The following is an 18,450-nucleotide window of genomic DNA, read 5'->3' as shown; positions in this document are numbered from 1 at the left end:
AGCCAAATTTGATGAGATTTAAGTGATATCTTTGAAAGAAGCCAAGATTAAGCTTTTGGGAGATATCTATTATATCTATTGATATGACATATTTAGAAAGTTGGTCATTTTTAAAAAATGTATGTACATATAGAACACGTATCTATGAAACAGATTTTAGGTAAAGAGTCGTTGGGATCATTATTTTATCTTAATTTTTCTCTTGCAAATTTGCACTTTAAAGTTTAATTGTTTTGTTGTTTTACCAATATGTTATTTTATTCCAAGGATGAAAATTTGGTAAATTTTTAATTCATAGAAACAATTTTCACATTCCAAATTCTATCCATCTACCTACCCACCTATCTACCTCCCTTTGCTGTGATAGAAATGTTTTACATGGAATCCTTCTTAAGCATTCTTACAGGCTTTGGAAATACCTCTTAAAGCAATAGTATATCTGAGCATTAAACCCAAAAGCCATGCCTAAAAATTCATTCCCTATGTCAACCGAATGAGTTAACGTTGTGGGCGCCTACAGCCATAATGGTGTGTATTTAGAAAGGAAACTCAGTTTGTGGTACCTAAAAAAATGTCTGTTGACAAACAAATCTAAAATAAGAGTTCAAAAAAGAGATATTTATTTCTGGAAAATGTGATAGTTCTGTTATCATTTGCAGTGATGGATATTTGTGGGTCTTTATACTGTGAAATAAACTGTGATCAACTCTACTGCTGTCTTTTCTTTTTCATAGTGTATGCCAATTAAAGGCCTAGGATTCGTGCTTGGAGCCTATCAGTGCATTTGCAAAGCAGGATTCTATCATCCTCAAGACTTCTCAGTGAACAACTTTCAGAGTAAGTGTCCTTTGTTTCTCCGCATAAATATGAGTACCCCGCACATAATACACACCATTATTAATTATTCAGATTTTCTTTTACCCTTGTTGGAGTTATTTGTTTCAGTCCCCACTGGTTTGACATTCTTTCATTCCTTAAGGAGTTTTTGTTTTGGGTTTGTCATCTACTGAGCCCTGGAGTACCACAAAATAATGTGTTTATTTTAAGTATGTTTTAGTTTTCAGTACACTTCCTGAAAATAATGTTAATTACGCAGTAAGACCAGTTGGGATTCTGTTGTTGGGAGCTGTTGCTATAGAAAGTTCCTAAACCCAATTTTGTTAGTTTGTTTACTTTGTTTATTAATTTGTTTATGTACTAGTTTTCTATACTGCATAAAAAACTGGCACAGAGTTAACAGTTTAAAGAACAAAAATTTATTATCACATAGTTTTCACTGGTTATCTTTCCAGTCAGAGGTTAGCTTGGCCCCCTGAATCACTAGGCTAAAATTGAGGCGTCATCTGGGTTGTAATCTGATCTGAGGCCCAGGGTCTTCTTCCAAGCCCATTCAGATCACTATCTGGCAGGGCCCCCCCACTTTTTTTTTTTTTTTTTGCTTGATGTTCGTCAGCCTGGTTTACTCTCAGCTCCTAAGAGTTCCTTAAGGCTTGTCCATATGACCCTCTTACCACATTGCAACTCACCCTCTTCAAGGCTTACAAAACAGTTTTCTCACTGTGCTCAGGCTGAATCATTTATAACATAAAATAATTATGAGTGAGTGACCCATCATTTTGCCAAGTAGGGTAATCTAATGAAAGGAAAGACGATCTCATCGTATTTACATGTCCACTGACATTTTCCAGAGGAGGTGATTATACAGGGTGTGTACTCCAAAATCAAAACTTGGTCATCTGCTATTTTATTCCTACTCCAGAAAATGTCGGTGTTATAATTTGAATTTTGACTTTTTACTTTATCTCTAGAGAATGCAGTGTTACCACACTGGCTTGTAGCTGGCTGTTAGACATAAAGAAGGAGTGTAGTGGTAAAAAGGGTACTTACATAGGAAGTTGGGGTTTGGGATTACTAAAACTGAGGTACAGGTATCTTTTAGAGAGCCATTCACAGATCTTTGCAAGCCTTATTATTGGTCTGAATGGGAATTTGCATTTCTATTGGGCATAATTCAAAGGGTACCTTGAGATTGAGACTGAGTTTCTTCCACTGGGAATTTTGGTAGACATTTGTAGATTTCATTTTGTTTTTTTTTCTCCTGGAAAGCATTATTCTTGGTACTGAATCAGTTTACATATAATATATAGACTCTGGAGATGAGTAACATTTTGCTCTCTTCTCCATTGTATAGTTCAATACTCAGCCCCTGTTCTGATTAATAGTTACAGGTATAATTCTAAGATGGCCTCCAAGCTTCTGTTTCCACAGGCTCTGTCCAATACTTTCTCTTCATTGTGGGTAGGATCTGGGAATACAGAGAGGTAGTCACATATAATAGGCTATATTATTGTTGTTGTTGTTATTATTATTATTATTATTATGGGGGGGGAGTTATATTATATTGCAAAGGTGTTGGTAGTCAGCTATGTGATTACATTGCATTAAATAAGATTCCCTCCCAGCATAGCCAACTGAAGAGAGATTCTAGTGCCTGCCTTGAAGAAGTAAACTACCTTGTTGTGAGAGAGCCATGTGTCTAAAACCCGAGTGCAGCCCCTAAGAGCTGAGAGTGAAACTCATAGGCAGCAACCAAGAAAACGTGGACCTCAGTTCTACAACTTCAAGCAATTCAGTTTTTCTAAAAGCCTGACTAGACATGGAGGAGGATCCTCAGCTCCAGATAAGAATACAGCCAGGCCAAAACCTTGATTTCAGTCCAGGGAGACCCCGAGCACAGATCCCAGTTATGTGGCGCCCACACTTCTGATCAATAGAAGCTGGGGAATAATGAATAGGTACTTTAAGTCCCCAGATTTCCAGTAATTTGTTTTATAGCCATAGAAACAAATACAACAATAGGGACAATAACCTGTTTTCAGGGTAGATCCGCTTTTCCTGGTATCTGTGTGGACCAAACCACGGCAATGCCAGAGCTGCTTTGGCATTCTTCACATTTACGGTCCAGACATAACAGATGATTCAACACTGAAGAATTAAGGGAATAGGTTTTAGCTTATGTTCTGTGAAGGTATTTTGTATCTGGTTTACCCACATTTGTTCTCAGCTCCCACTATGTGACTGAAATAAAACATCTAAATATTTTAGAACCAGAGAATGACTATGCCATTTGCTTATAACACCACCAGGAGAAACTAGTTAACCTTTAACAACTTATCTTTATTTAATTTGCACACTCCTACTTTCTTCCTTATTTTAAAAGCCAGCGTTTTTCACTGGACCTACTTTCCCTAAGAAAAGGCAGCTTCTCTATGAAAACCTAACTCCTGTGTTGTACACACTGAAGCCATGGAAAAGAGGCCACAGTTTTTAAAAGATGATCTATATTTAGACATTAGCTGTGATTCAGCTTTGACCTCAGCACATACTTAACCAGACCTGACCTTCCTCAATGACAGAGCAGAAAGCCAGCTACATGTTATAATTTGAAGTCAGTAAAGTGTGCTTTGACCAAAACTGTCTTTCCTGGTGGCCTTGTCCGGTTGCAGGAAAATCTATTATTATTCATTCCTTACTCTAAAGAAAGAATACAGTGATCTAACCAAGAATGCAGGTTCTAACTTACCAGGGTTATCAACTGAGGACTAGCCAAACATTTTTTTTTTTTGTATTCCTGGTTATTATTAAAACATGTACTACTTATCTCCGTGTTTTAATATATTCAGTCTTTTAATCATAGTATCCAGGCTGTTCGTATTGATAGTTGTTTTCTCATGTTCTTAAGGTACTACCCTTGACTTAAGGAATGACTATGTGTAGGTCTGGAATGAAGGGTAAAGAAGACATTGAAGACCCTCATTTTGGGGGTCTTCATATGTGATATGCGATATGAGATAATGAGATAACACATGTGCACCTGCAAGCATAGTACATGGAATGTCATGTGTTCGCAAGTGTAGTAAGTGATGAACATCAGTGATGTGTGTAGAGATAATCCTTAAACATCATTTGTCATTAGCACTTTACCTCACATTTTATCATACTGACCAATTTTTTAAGACTAGAACTTTCGAGAATAAATTTGACATGGATGGGGACAGCAGAAGCATAACAACCAGTGCTGCATTGAGAAGGGCGGTGGGAGAAATCCTTGGGAGCTAGAGGCAACAGGAGGAGATTCGTGGCCTGACCAGGAGAGTAGGATACAGAAAACAGCAAAGAATGTACCTCAAAGATTAAATTCACTTACTTTACAGTTGTACATCTAAAAAAAAAAAATCTGAAATCCCCATGTCTGTTATTGTCATGTTATTGCATTTGGAGAGAAGAGCTGAAATATAGCGCTGGCATCTTAGAGAAAATATAAATGTGACTTAAAAATCCTGTTAAACTCTGAAGCGATTTAAAATCTTTATTCAGACTAAGACCCACAGTAAACAAAGAGCTTGTAAAGACCAACAAGGCTATGTTTAAATGACATGATTTTAAATTGTGCTGACAGCCCAGAGACTGTGTTCTAGGCATCTCTCATGAAACTGGTGGTCATATGTGAACTAATAGGATCTGACATCTGGATGGTAGCGGGATTTCAGAATAACCAAGTACTGATGTCTAACTGTCTCCTCAAATCCGGGCTGTTCACTTCCAGGTTGATGAAAAAGAAGCTTATGACATGCTCATGTCTCTCAAATCCATCTATCTTAATATGAATTCTGTCTTGAGTGAAACCTCTTTTCTCTTTTCGGTAGATACATTCCCAGCCTTTCAGTCTTAGTCCTCTTGTCTTTTGGATTGACTTTGGCTCATGTACCTTTCCAGAAAAATCTAATTACGAATGACCCAAACAGGGACCAAAACAGTCGAGAGGCAACTCCGGTGCTAATGATGGGAGAAGGCGGAGGACAAGAATGTAGAGATTTTAAAAAGGTATTATCTTGGGGAAAAAGAAAAAGAAGCTCTTTGAAAGCAGGTACAATATAGGGATGCTGAACTCTAAGCAAATTGTTAAGCAAGGCTAACCTTTCTGGAATAAGTTTGTCCCTCTTCTTTTTCATGGCCAGTGAGCTGGAGATACTTGGCTTTCTGCAGACTAGGTACCAACCCCAAATTTAGAACAGATTAAGAGAGCTCGAACATCACAGTCTAATTATCAGCATTATCACTTTTGCTGTTGGTCCGACTTCAGCCTTGGGATCTGATCCACTTTGCTGTATTACAATTAGTCCTGATCAGTTTTTTTTCCAGTTGTAGTAGCACAATTACCCATCTAGCTGTGCTTTTGCTTTTGCCTCCTTCATTTGCCTAGTTTTCAGTTTTCATGTCTTCCTTCGTTAGTCCTGATCATAGTGAATGAAGTTGTCTCTCAATGTGTCTGGAAGATGGGGTGAGTTGCCGGTGGAAGGGTTTCCGGAGCTGTCCATGTGGATTCTTAGACTCTCGACTCTCTCATTTACTCTGTTAGTCATTGGTTATGTTCTTTCTAAATGTTGGGACATACTCCATACCATGTTGGGCTTCCCTGGTTGTTTACTTTCTACCAGAGTTGAATTTCTATCATAGTTAAGCACAGTAATTAAGAACATAGGTGCCTGGGTGGCTCAGTGGGTTAAAGCCTTTGCCTTTGGCTCGGGTCATGATTCCAGGGTCCTGGAATCAAGCTCTGAATCAGGCTCTCTGCTCGGCAGGGGGCCTGCCTCTTCCTCTCTCTCTCTCCCTGCCTGCCTCTCTGCCTACTTGTGATCTCTCTCTGTCAAATAAATAAATAAAATCTTAAAAAAAAAAAGTACATATTCTTTGGAACAAGTCTAAGTTGCGTTTGAATCCTGGCTCTACTACTTTCTTGCACTGTGCTATATTCTTTCATTTCCCTAACCTACATTTATGACATATGTAAAATCGGGATAATATTACATGCTTTATAAAATTGTTATAAGGATTAAATAATAAATTCAAAGTTCTAACCATGACACATATCAAATGCTCAAAAGTGTTGTTGTTCTGATGATTATATTTGGAAGTTTATTCCATTTCCCTCTTTCCCTAATTATTTCCCCATTTTTCTTCCTTTCATCTAGTCTCTGCTCTACTTCCCAGCAAAGGATCATATTCCCATGTCCCCAATTTTTTTCTTTTAATCTTTAAAATGGGCATTGCTCTCATATATAATTTTCAATCATCCAAAAATCTTTCTTCTTCCTACTACCCCCCAAATTTACTTCATTAGATAAAAAATTTTTTATTACTACTTTTATTTAGTTATATTATTTTACTTTATTGGACTGCTAACTTGAGCTTCACTGTTGTAAATAATCATCTTCCCTAAAATATTTTTTAAAAAACTTCTGGCAGGGAAATCTGACTGTCAGTCATTCGCATATAAGCTCATTGTAATAGGCAGAATGATATCTGTTCCCACCCCCCAAAGATTGGCGTGTTCCCATTTTTCACAATCTTTGACTGTATTACCTCACGTGGCAAAAAGGGACTTTGCTGATGTGATTAAGTTACAGACCTTGAGATGAGAACGTTATCCTTGATTATTAGAACCATTCTAAGTCCCAGTAATAACAGGAAACTTTCCTGTCTGTAGTCAAGAGACTACAGGTGTCAAGAGACACCATTCCTGTCAGGGCACAGGAATGGTCAGAGAAATGCTACATGCGGACTTTGAAGATGGAGGTAAAAACCCAGCGAAGGAATGTAGGTGGTCTCAGGAAGCTGGAAAAGGCGAGGAAATAAAATCTTCTCTAGATTTTCTAGAAAAAAAAAATAGCCCTGCTGACATCTTGATTTGAGCCAAGTGAGACCCACGTCAGACTTCTGACCTATAGAAATGTAAGAATGAATATAACTATGTTATGTTTCATTTAAGAAGCAATATACATTTTTGGGAATTGTTTTCTTATTTTTAAGACAATGGGTTTGTGGGAATTTCTTAAAGCAGCAATAGAAAACTAGTACACTCAGCTTGCTTCCTACCCAACATTCTTTCCAATGTTCACAGTAGGCCACAGTGCTTTCTCTAGAGGAAATTGTTAACAATTCCAAATAATTGACTCAACAACAGATCTGGGCCTTTGCATCAAACATACTTTGGTTTTAATCTTGTGTCTTTTTAGTAGCAGGAGACTTGAGAAATTTTCTCATACATTCTGAGATTCTCTTTCCATATTCATAAAGCAGGAATAGTAGGATCTATTCCTTACCTGTTGTGAGGTAGGGGTAAATGAGACATCATACTGTATCCCTAAAATGATGGTGATTGTTATATTAATGTGAATATGGAAAATTTAACCCTTTTCTTTCTAGTATTTGTGAATTGGATATTGTAGGGATTGAATGAATAAAGTGCCTACTGGCCAAAAAAATCCATTTGGGCCTAATAATTTTATAAGTCATAGCAGAATCTTTTTAAGATCTAAAATGGTATTTTTGTCCAAAGAAGAATACTAAAAATGTCAGAGACAATAGAAAAATGAATATAAAATGTATAAGTAAGCATATAGAAAGGTAGGGAAAAACTTGAAATCTGACTATATTCATGGTGAAGAAATACAAATTTTAGAATGCTTGTACTGGGTGGGATGCCTGGCTAGCTCAGTGGGTTAAGCCTCTGCCTTCGGTTCAGGTTATGATCTCAGGGTCCTGGGATCAAGTCCCACATTGGGCTCTCTGCTCAGTGGGGAGCCTGCTTCCTCCTCTCTCTCTCTCTCTCTCTCTCTGCCTGCCTCTCTGCCTACTTGTGATCTCTCTCTGTCAAATAAATAAATAAATTCTTACAAATAAAATAAAATAAAATAAAATGCTTGTACTGGGCCTCATTTTGAACTTATTTTCACAACTACCCATTTGTGATGCAAGTATATGATATTAGCTAATACTGATTTTAGGATTTGCAAATATACATTCATGTCCTAACAAGAGGAATCATTTTGGATAGCAGTCTAAGTATACTCATATTCCACTAACTCTTCTCTCCATGTGGATATTATGCATATTGAACCAAATATATACAGAAATCTCCTGAATGTTGGTTACTCATGTACCTGTACCTTTCTCCACTTAATTTTTGGATGTGATTTTAACAACCTGAAGACTAGAGGCAGATTACTTTATCATCCTAACCCATCAAATAACAAATAACAAATATATCTTCCCATGTTTAACTAATTGCAGCATCTTAAGTCCAAACTTTGATGGATGAATATGTTTCCTCTAGTTCTTCCCTGGCCCTTGGTTCTAATGAGAAAGCAAATATATATTTGCTATATAAGCAAATATATAGAAAGAAAGGAGATGTTTGACCTAATGTTGATTTCATTAGGTTATTTGTACCATTATTTGTCCATAGAGCTAATGTTGAACTCTCATTGTCTGACGTGATTCTGTTACTTTGAGCTGAATTTTGTTCATTGTGATTCATCTTTTTCTCACGTGGATGGGCCCGTGGGCTAGTCTTGCAAAAGTCCAGACTCTATCTTTCTCTGCCAGAGCCAGTTCCCATCACTGAGAGCTGCAGTACCTCCAAGAAGGGACCTCTGATTGGTCTGCCGATTGACTTATGTTCAAAAAATCCATCTGCCAAAAATATTGAGCACTGACTGTCCCAGACATTCTTTGAAGCAGTACAGAAAAAAAGTGTCTAAGCTTCCAGGACAGACTCACCTCTTCCCAGAACATTATTGTAAATACCCACAAACAACAAATGAAGGCAGTCTTGACTAAAATAATTAGTAAATAATTAGTAAATGATTAGTAAATCAGATCAAATGTAAGAGCTTTTAAGATTTAACTGGCCTTAAAATGTTGTCATGTTTCCTCTCCAATTTCAAATATTCAAATATTACCTATTTGCTCTTGTGAAAACAGTTTTATACTTCTGGCACTTAAAAATGTTACTCAGCAAAACATTTAATATTTCCATCTGATGTTTGTACTATGAAGACCTGAAATACATAACTTCTACTTCAGTCCACTTCAACTCATTCTATTCTGAATCAGAAACTCAGTACTTTTCTTCCATAAAACATAGGAAGAAAACTTTCTGTGGTACATTTTGACAGTAGGTACCACAAGTCATAAAAATGTGAGTACATTTTGATCTATCAGGTTGATACTTCTATTCCAAGGAAATATCAATCTAAGAGATTAAGAAAGTTATATATTTTTTATTTTTTTTAAAAAAGGAGCAGAAGAAAACTATTCTTTTAATTTGTTCCATTAGTTGAATCTTCAGAAAACCAAACCAAAAAACTGATACTTTAAGAAAATTTTCAAAAAGTTTTAGTGTTTCATCAGCAATGACCAATTTACCACTTAGGTTTTTATGGTAGATGACAAAATTTGTCAATGGATACACAATGTAATTTTTGTTTTGGTAGAAGGCATTCAAGTAGAACTTTGTAAGTTTTCTAATGTTATCTACTAATTTAATTCTCAAGTTTCATGACAATATTGCCTTGTTGAAGGAGAAAGTTTAAGTTACTACATTATTTGTAACATTATTTGTAAGGACAACTTTTATTTTTAATAATGCAGTTTAACCTTTCCTGAACTTTCTTGTGGGAATTGGTATTGCTGTAGGAATAACAGCACTATTATCTGAAATCGATACTTAATAAGTGATAACTAAGAAAATTACTGAAAACTGTGTCTCTGGGTTTTTTTTTGTTGTTATTTTGAATTGTCTAGCTTATTTCAATAGATTTTTTTGTAAAAATCTGCAAATAGAGTGAAATTTTTAGAAAAGCATTGTTAATACTGCTAACTGTTCTAATATTAGAATATCAAAGGGCAGTACAAAGTTTAAAAGAACAGCATAAAAATGAAGTGCTCATTATGGAATCATCTCTACTTTCTAGTTTAATGTTAGAAAGTATTACACTTTATTATTCAATGTAAAATAATGTAGCCAACAATAACATACAGGTACAGGATTTAATATTATATGTATCTAGTATACATGATTTTTCATAGCTATATACTCGCTGTGTGATAACAATCTTAAAATTTTACTGATTCATACTTAATAAAACAAAAATGTTATGAAACATCAAAACTTGCAGCTGATCAGCAGAGTTTTTTTGGAGACTAGAAAACTTTTTTTTCATTTCTGGAAGTTCAGACTTAATTTTCTGGAATGAGATTCTCTTATCAGTCTTTCTTTCCTTCTTTCTTCTTTCTTTCTTTCTTTCTTTCTTTCTTTCTTTCTTTCTTTCTTTCTTTTTTATTTCTTTCTTTCTTTTTTTATATGTTCACTTAACCAACATGTCTTACCTCACTAGTTTTTGATGTAGTGTTCTTCATTAATAATGTTCCAAATCAGAGACTAGACACATGGCACCTAAATGCCATACATCATCTAGATTCATCCTAGTTGGATGAAAATAGCTACAAAGACATAACTGAGAATTACTGGAATTTTAATATAGACTATTTGTAAAAAATATTATATCAGTATTAAATCTCCCAATTTTGATTATTATACTGTGGTTTTGCATGAGAGTGCTCTTTTCTTAGGATGTACAAACTGAAATATTTATGAGAAAAGGGACACAGTATCTCTAACTTACTCTCAAATGGTTCAGAAAAAGTAGTATACATATAAATCTATAAACATCTATCAATCTGCCCAAGGACTATGAATGGTAAGGTAAATGCTGTAGAATGCAAATAGTGGGTCTGAATAAAGACTATATGGAATTTTTCTTCCATTTTTGTTATGTTTGAAATTTAAGGTACCTATAGCATATTACTCTAATGTATTTCTTTATTTTAATATGATTTTCATGGAGGCAATGTTTGTTACATTACATCATTACAATACAATATTATTGTCTGTATTCATTTTACTGTGTACTGGATCTCTACAGCTTATATACTACTCATTACAAGTTTGTAACCTTAAACACCAACAATCTTATCCTCTTCACTGCCAATATGATCTCTGTTTTTTAAGGTTTTGAATTTTTTGGATTCCACATACAAGTGATTTCATATAGTGCTTCTCTTTCTCTGATTTATCTCTTATAGAATAATCTATCTATGGTGTCAGAAATGTCAGGATATTCTCCTTTCTCATGGCTGAATAACATTCTATTGTGTATATATACCACATTTTTAGTGTATATATACAGAATTTATTTGTATGATTCTTGCATCTTTCCTGTAAATGTCAAATTATATCAAAATTAAAAGCTAAAAAATCTAATTTTTAGAACATTATGTTTTCATTCAGAGGTCTAAAACTTTTCAGCACTTGTAGCATTGGTGGGTTAATTAGGTCTTTGGGATTTGGAGCAAAAATTCACTTTGTTATTCACTGTTATCTAAAGGATCATAGTTTTAAAATATTTGTTTTTATTGTAAAAATATTATATGTTCATTAAAGAAATTTTGGAGTGTATAGAAAAGTAGAATTTCGAAATTCTTTTGAAATCTGTTGATAATTTTAATTCCTTTAATTTATGGTTTTTATAAAATATGTGTATATATGATCTTTTTGAAAACTTGGTATTACATTCATTTTAATATAATACATAGTCTTCTTGAACATAATTTTAATAGCTCCATAGAATTCCATTGAGTAAAGTACTGTTGTTTATTTATCCATCCTAAAGTTTCTATTTTTTACTAGCTTATATAAATAAAACTATACTTAAATTAAAAAAAAAAAACCAAAGTTTTGAGGTCAGTGTAGTTAAAGTAAGAAAAAAGGTTAATATCTTGTTCACAAATTTCACGATTTATCTCGACAGGCTCATATTTACAGGTGAATATTTGATGCTTCAGATATTCTGTGGTGCTACTATAACCTTCTCCTAATGTCCTTTTTTATATTTTTGCTCAAGACAGCATACTTAATCATCCGTATAATGAGCTGAAAAGCTGCTATTGATTGCCAAAGCTCACAGCTCTTCATAATTGTCATTTGTCTTCAGGAAGCATTTGTTTTATCTGGAAGTTCTAAGTACTGTCTTCATTTTTAAGCTTTAACAAAGCATGCTGGGATTCTGTGCATGGAGGATGTTTTTAAGTTGCTCAGAACTGAGATTCTCAAATCAAATTCTCCTCCAAGATGATTTCTAAACACACTTTCCCATAGGTTCCAAGGACACCTGTAATAACTCCTATTCCTAACATATTTTTCTAATTTGTGTCTAGCATCTTGAAAAATACCATTTTGAATGAATTCTTGAGCGTAAATGATTTGAGAGCTCGAATATTTGTTGGGTTGAACATTTTCAACTATACATTTGTATTACATGGGAAGAGCTCTTTCATCATTAGCAATTATTTGCTGAATATTTAATATGTATAAAACACCGTGTTTATGCACTGAGTGCATAAAAAGATAGATAAATCATGGCCCCGGTCCTCTAGGAACTTGTTTTCAAGCCATCATAAATTAAGGTACCATTTAGTATATTAACAAAAAGCCCATTGTTATTATTTAGTTATGATTTCTACTAGCTGCATATATTCCCTTGTCCTGGTTAGAGAACTTCAACATAAATTGATAAAATGTTTCTGGAACCAGAAGATTATTTAATCATGCTTTGAATCCTGTAGGAAATACTGCATATAGAAGGCTCTATCTGTAATTTTAGTTTTTTTGAGCTTTAGAAACCAGGTCTCTGACTTGTGGGTTTTCTTTCTTCCCATTATACCACTTTGTGTCCCTTACAGAACCTCATGATTATTCAAATAAAGTTAAGGCACTTATTAAAGAGGAAATTTCTCATGAGAGCACTCAACTATTCAACATTTGTGGGTTGATCTTCTGATACTTCTGAGAACAAAGAATAAAATGTGATCATAATTTATTTTCTAGAAAATTGCTTTAATCCACAAATATTGAAGTATTCATCTAACCCACATAATTAAGTATGACCTATATGAAGAAATATAGAATGGTTTGGACTTGTCAGTTTCCAACATTATATCTAGTTGCTACTATGTTAGTAGACATAATACCTGTAACTATTATTTCAGCCTTACCTGGGGAAGATAATGCAGTGTATGAACTTCTGTTGTATGTCGTGCACTCATGATTGTATTTTATGGCCCAGTATATTGGATATTTTATAATATTAATCTAGGTTGGAAAATAGAAAACCATGTTCCTATTCTTACTGTGCTCACAGATTCTTTGGGTATAGCATATATATCTGTAGAACTTTAGCCACAGGCAGAGTAGAAGAACACAGGTAGATAAAGATAGCCACAAGGACTTGGAGCATCAGGAAGAGAAGTGAACAAAGACAGAGTGCAATTAAGCATGAAAAGTCCTCTGTGTTGGTGTAGATCTGGATAATAGGTTTGGGAAGAGAATAATGGGGGAGAGTAGATAAGCTTAAGTCTGGCTTTGGACAGCAGTAATGCGCTGTTCAACAGGACTGTTCCTCAGTGCGATGCTGTATTCAGTAGGTTTCAATAGTCACTCAGTCTCCCCAGTAAATCAGAATTGGGGGACATTACAATCACTATGAAAGAAGCTTCATTTATGTGAATAACAAAATATACCAATGTGGAGAGGACCATAATTAGGAAATACAGAAAGCAATGAAATTGGACTAGTGAAAGAAATGTATCTCTATCATAATACAGAAATGGTGTCTAAGTCTCATTTAGGAATGAACTTTTCTGATAAGAGAAAGAACGATGAAAGAGAGCCTAATTTTTGTTAATTATATGAGTTTAATACACACAATAAATTTCAGAAAAAATGTATTTTTTTTAAAGATTTATTTATTTGACAGAGAGAAATCACAAGTAGACAGAGAGGCAGCCAGAGAGAGAGAGAGAGGGAAGCAGGCTCCCTGCTGAGCAGAGAGCCCGATGCGGGACTCGATCCCAAGACCCTGAGATCATGACCTGAGCCGAAGGCAGCGGCTTAATCCACTGAGCCACCCAGGCGCCCCAAAAATGTATTTTTTTTAAGTTCTATCAATTGGTTAACATACAGTGTTAGTTTCAGGTGTACAGTATAGTAATTAAACCTTCCATACATCACCCTGTGCCCATCACAAGTGCCCTCCTGAATACCCATAACCTATTTAACCCATCACCTATGCACCTCCCCTCTAGTAGCCATCAGTTTGTTCTCTATAATTAAGAGTCCGTCTCTTGGTTTATCTTTCTCTCTCTCTGTTTCCCTTTGTTCATTTGTTTTGTTTCTTAAATACCACATACAAGTGAAATCAAATGGTATTTTTTATTTGCTGACTGACTTATTTCACTTAACATTATACTTTCTAGCTCCATCCATATCATTGCAAATGGCACAAGTTTATTCTTTTTCTTGGCTGAGTAATATTTCATTATATATATATATTATATATATATATAATATATATATATATTCTCAAATCTCCCATGGACAATTGGGCTGTTTCCATAATTTGGCTATTGTAAATAATACTGGTGTAAACATCAGGATGCATGTATCCCTTTGAATTATGTTTTTGTATTCTTTGGGTAAATATCTAGTAGTGCAATTGCTACATTACAATAGGGTAGTTCTATTTTTAACTTATTTTTTGGGGGGCTCCCAGTGTGGAGCCCAGTGCAGGGCTGCATCTCACAACCCTGAGATCATTACCTGAGCCCAAATCAAGAGTTGGATGCTAACTAGCTGGGCCACCCACACCCCCCTATTTTTAGCTTTTTTAGGAAGCTCCATACTGTTTTCCAGAGTGGCTGTGCCAGTTTGTATTCCTGTCAACAGTGAAGGAGTGTTCCTTCTTCTCCACATCCTCAACAACACCTATGGTTTCTTGTGTTCTTGTGTTGTTGATGTTAACCATTTTCAGAGGTGTGAGGTGGTACCTCATTATTTTGATTTGCTATTCCCTGATGATTCATGATGTTGAGCATCTTTCAATGTGTCTGTTGGCCATCTGTGTATCTTCCTTGGAGAAATGTCTGTTTACCTTTTTTTCCATTTTTAGATTGGATAATATGGTTTTTGGGCATTAAGTTTTATAAGTTCTTAATATAGTTTGGATCTTAACCCTTTAGTGGATATGTCATTTGCAAATATCTTTTCTCATTTTGTAGGTTGCCTTTTGGTTTTATTGTTTGTTTGTTTGTTTGTTTTCCACTGTGCAAAAGCTTTTTTGCTTTTGTTTCCCTTGCTTCAGTAGACATCTAGAAAGAAGTTGCTATGGTCGATGTCAAAGAGGTTCCTGCCTGTGTTCTCTTTTAGTATTTTTTTGTTTGTTTGTTTCCTATCCCACATTGAGGTATTCCATCCATTTTGAATTTATTTTTGTTTATATTGTAGGAAAGTGGTCCATTTTCATTCTTTTGCATGTGGCTGTCAAGTTTTCCCAACAACATTGTAGAAGAGACTGCCTTTTCCCATTAGATATTCTTTTCTTGCTTTGTCAAAGACTCACCATGTAGTTTGTGATTTATTTCTGGGTTTTGATTCTCTTTCATTGATCTCTGTGTCTATTTTTGTGCCAATACCATATGGTTTTGATTTGTAATATAACTTGAAGTTTAGAATTTGATGCCTCCAGTTTTGGTTTTCTTGTTCAAGATTGCTTTGACTATTTGCGGTCTTTTGTGGTTCCATACAAATTTTAGGATTGTATATTCTAGCTCTGTGAAAGATGCTGTTGGATTTTGAGGGGATTACATTAAATGTGTAGATTGCTTTGTTTAGCATGGACATTTAAAAATATTTGTTCTTCCAGTCCATAAGCACAGGATGTCTTCCCATTTCTTTGTGTCATTTTTCAGTTTCTTTCATCAGTGTTTTATAGTGTTCACAGTACAAGTACTTTCACATTTTAGTTAGGTTTATTCCTAGGTATCTTACTGTTTTTAGTGCCATTGTAAATGGGATTGTTTTCTTAATTTCTTTCTCTTGCTTCATTATTGGTGTATAGAATGCAACAGATTTCTGTACTGTGACTTTACTGAATTTGTGCATTAGTTCTAGCCATTCTTTTGTGGAGTCTTTCAGGTTTCCTATATAGAATATGATGTCATCTACAGACAGTGAAAATTTTATTTCTTCCTTGTTGATTTGGATGTCTTTTATTTCTTTTTGTTGTCTGATTGCTATGGCTAGTACTTCTCATACTATGTTGAATAAAACTGGTGAGAATGGACATCTTTGTCTTGTTCCTTACTTTAGGGGAAAAGCTCTCAGTTTTTCTGCATTAAGGATAATGTTAGCTGTAGGTTTTTCATATGTGGCCTTTATTAATTTGAGGTATGTTCCCCCGAAATTTACTTTGTTGAGGATTTTTATGAATGGATGCTGTACTTTGTCAAATGCTTTTTTCTGCATCTACTGAAACAATCATATAGTTCTTATCCTTTTTCTTATTAACATGAAATACCACATTGATTGATTTGTGAACATTGAGCCACCGTTGCAAGCCAGGAATAAATCTTACATGATCATGGTAAATGATTCTTTTTTAATGCTTGGTTGAATTCAGTTTGGTAGTATTTTATTAAGGATTTTTGCATCTGTGCTCATCAGGGATATCAGCCTGTAGTTCTCTTCTTTAGTGGTGTCTTTATCTGGTTTTGGTATCAAGATAATGCTGGTCTCATAGAATGAATTTAGAAGTTTTCTTCCTTTTCTGTTTTTGGAATATTTTGAGAAGATTAGGTATTAACTCTTATTTAAATGTTTGATGGAATTCACCTGTGATGTCATCTGGTCCTGGACTTTTGTTTTTTGGGAGTTTTTTTAAATTTTTGATTCAATTTCTTTGCTGTTTATTGGCCTGATCAACTTTTCTATTTCTTCCTGTTTAAAGTTTGGTGGTTTATGTTTTAGGACTTTATCCATTTCTTCTAGGTTGTCCTATTTGTTGACATGTAGTTTTTCATATTATCTCATAATTGTATTTTTATTGTATTGGTTATTTCTCCTCTGTTATTTGTAATTTATTTATTTGAGTCCTTTCTCTTTTTTTCCTGATAAGTCTAGCTAAAGGTTTATCAATTTTATTGATGTTTTCAAAGAACCAGCTCCTGGTTTCATTGATTGGTTCTATTATAATTTTTCGGTTTTTATTTCTCCTCTAGTCTTTATTCTTTTCCTTCATGCAAAATTTTAGGTTCTGTTTTTTATTCTCTTTTAGTCCCTTTAGGTACAAGTTTAAGTTGTTTATTTGAGATTTTTCTTGCTTCTTGAGGTAGGCCTGTATTGCTATAAACTTCCCCCTTAGAACTGCTTTTGCTGTATCCCAAAGGTTTTGGACATTTGTGTTTCATTTTCATTTTTGCCCATGTACTTTTAAATTTCTCCTTTTATTTCCTGACTGATTGATTCATTGTTTAGTAACATGTTATTTAAATTTCAGGTATTTGTGATCTTTCCAAATTTTTTTCTTGTGGTTGACTTCTGGTTTCATAACATTGTGGTCAGAAAAAATGCATGGTATGATTTCAGTCTTCTTGAATTTTTGAGATTTATTTTGTGGGCTAATATGTGATCTGTTCTGGAGGCTGTTCCATGTTCATTTCATGTTCCATTGAAAAGAATATGTATGCTGTTGTTTTAGGATAGAATGTTCTGTCCATCGGGTCCAGTGTGTCATTCAAAGCCATTGATTGCTTCCATGTTGATTTTCTCTGTATATGATCTGTCCATTGATGTAAAATGTAAAACTACATGTAAAATTTCCATGGTGTTAAAGTGCCCTACTATCATTGTAATATTATTGATTAGTTCTTTTAGGTTTGTTATTAACTGTTTTACATATTTGGGTACTCCTATGTTGGATGCATAAATATTTATAATTATTATATCTTCTTGTTGGATTGTCCCCTTTATTTTTATATAGTGTCCTCCTTTGTCTCTTGTTAGTCTTTGTTTTAAAGTCTATTTTGTCTGATATAAATATTGCTATTCCAGCTTTCTTTTGACATCCATTTACATAAATAATGTTTCTCCATCTCCCCATTTTCAATCTGCAGTTGCTTTTATGTCTAAATTAGTCTCTTATAGGCAGCATATGGATAGGTCTTATTTTTCTTACCCATTCTGTCACCCCTGTGTCTTTTGGTTGGTAAGTATGTATTTATTGATATTTTATTACCTGTTTTGTTTTCTTTTTATGGAGATTTTCTTTGACCCTTTTTGGTTTTTCTTTATTTCATGGTTTGCTGATTTTCATTAATGATATATTTGGATTTCTTTCTCATTATTCTTTGCGTATTTATTAGTGGTTTTTGATATGTGGTTACCATTGTTTTGTGTATCACCTCTTTTGTATTTAGCAGCTGATATTGAGTTGGTGGTTAAGTTTGAGCCTGATCTTTTCTCCTCTTCTCCCCACACTTTATATATGTGTTATTATATTTTATATCCCTTTTTTATTTTACAGAAATATTTTTAGTGCTTTGTGTTTCCTACCTTCATACTGTCACTTTTGGTCTTTTCCTTTCCACTCAGAGTTCCCTTTAGTATTTCTTGCAGGTTTGGTTTAGTGGTCATGAGCTCCTTTAGTTTTTGTT

At 34.4% G+C, this 18,450-nt stretch overlaps 1 protein-coding gene across 1 annotated transcript in view; it reads left to right on the top strand.

Moving 5' to 3' along the window:
- The window catches only part of GPR158 (G protein-coupled receptor 158), a 421,455-nt gene that overhangs the window by 199,311 nt on the left and 203,694 nt on the right, over positions 1–18,450 (top strand). The window contains exon 3 of the mRNA XM_059404156.1: positions 735–837. Coding sequence (XP_059260139.1) covers positions 735–837 — 103 coding nt within the window. The remainder of the gene's footprint in view (positions 1–734; positions 838–18,450) is intronic.

This window comes from Mustela nigripes, chromosome 6, assembly GCF_022355385.1.
Source record: "Mustela nigripes isolate SB6536 chromosome 6, MUSNIG.SB6536, whole genome shotgun sequence".
NCBI lineage: Eukaryota > Metazoa > Chordata > Mammalia > Carnivora > Mustelidae > Mustela > Mustela nigripes.
Note: the sequence above shows the minus strand (reverse complement) of the source record. Positions and strands in the feature narration are given on the sequence as shown.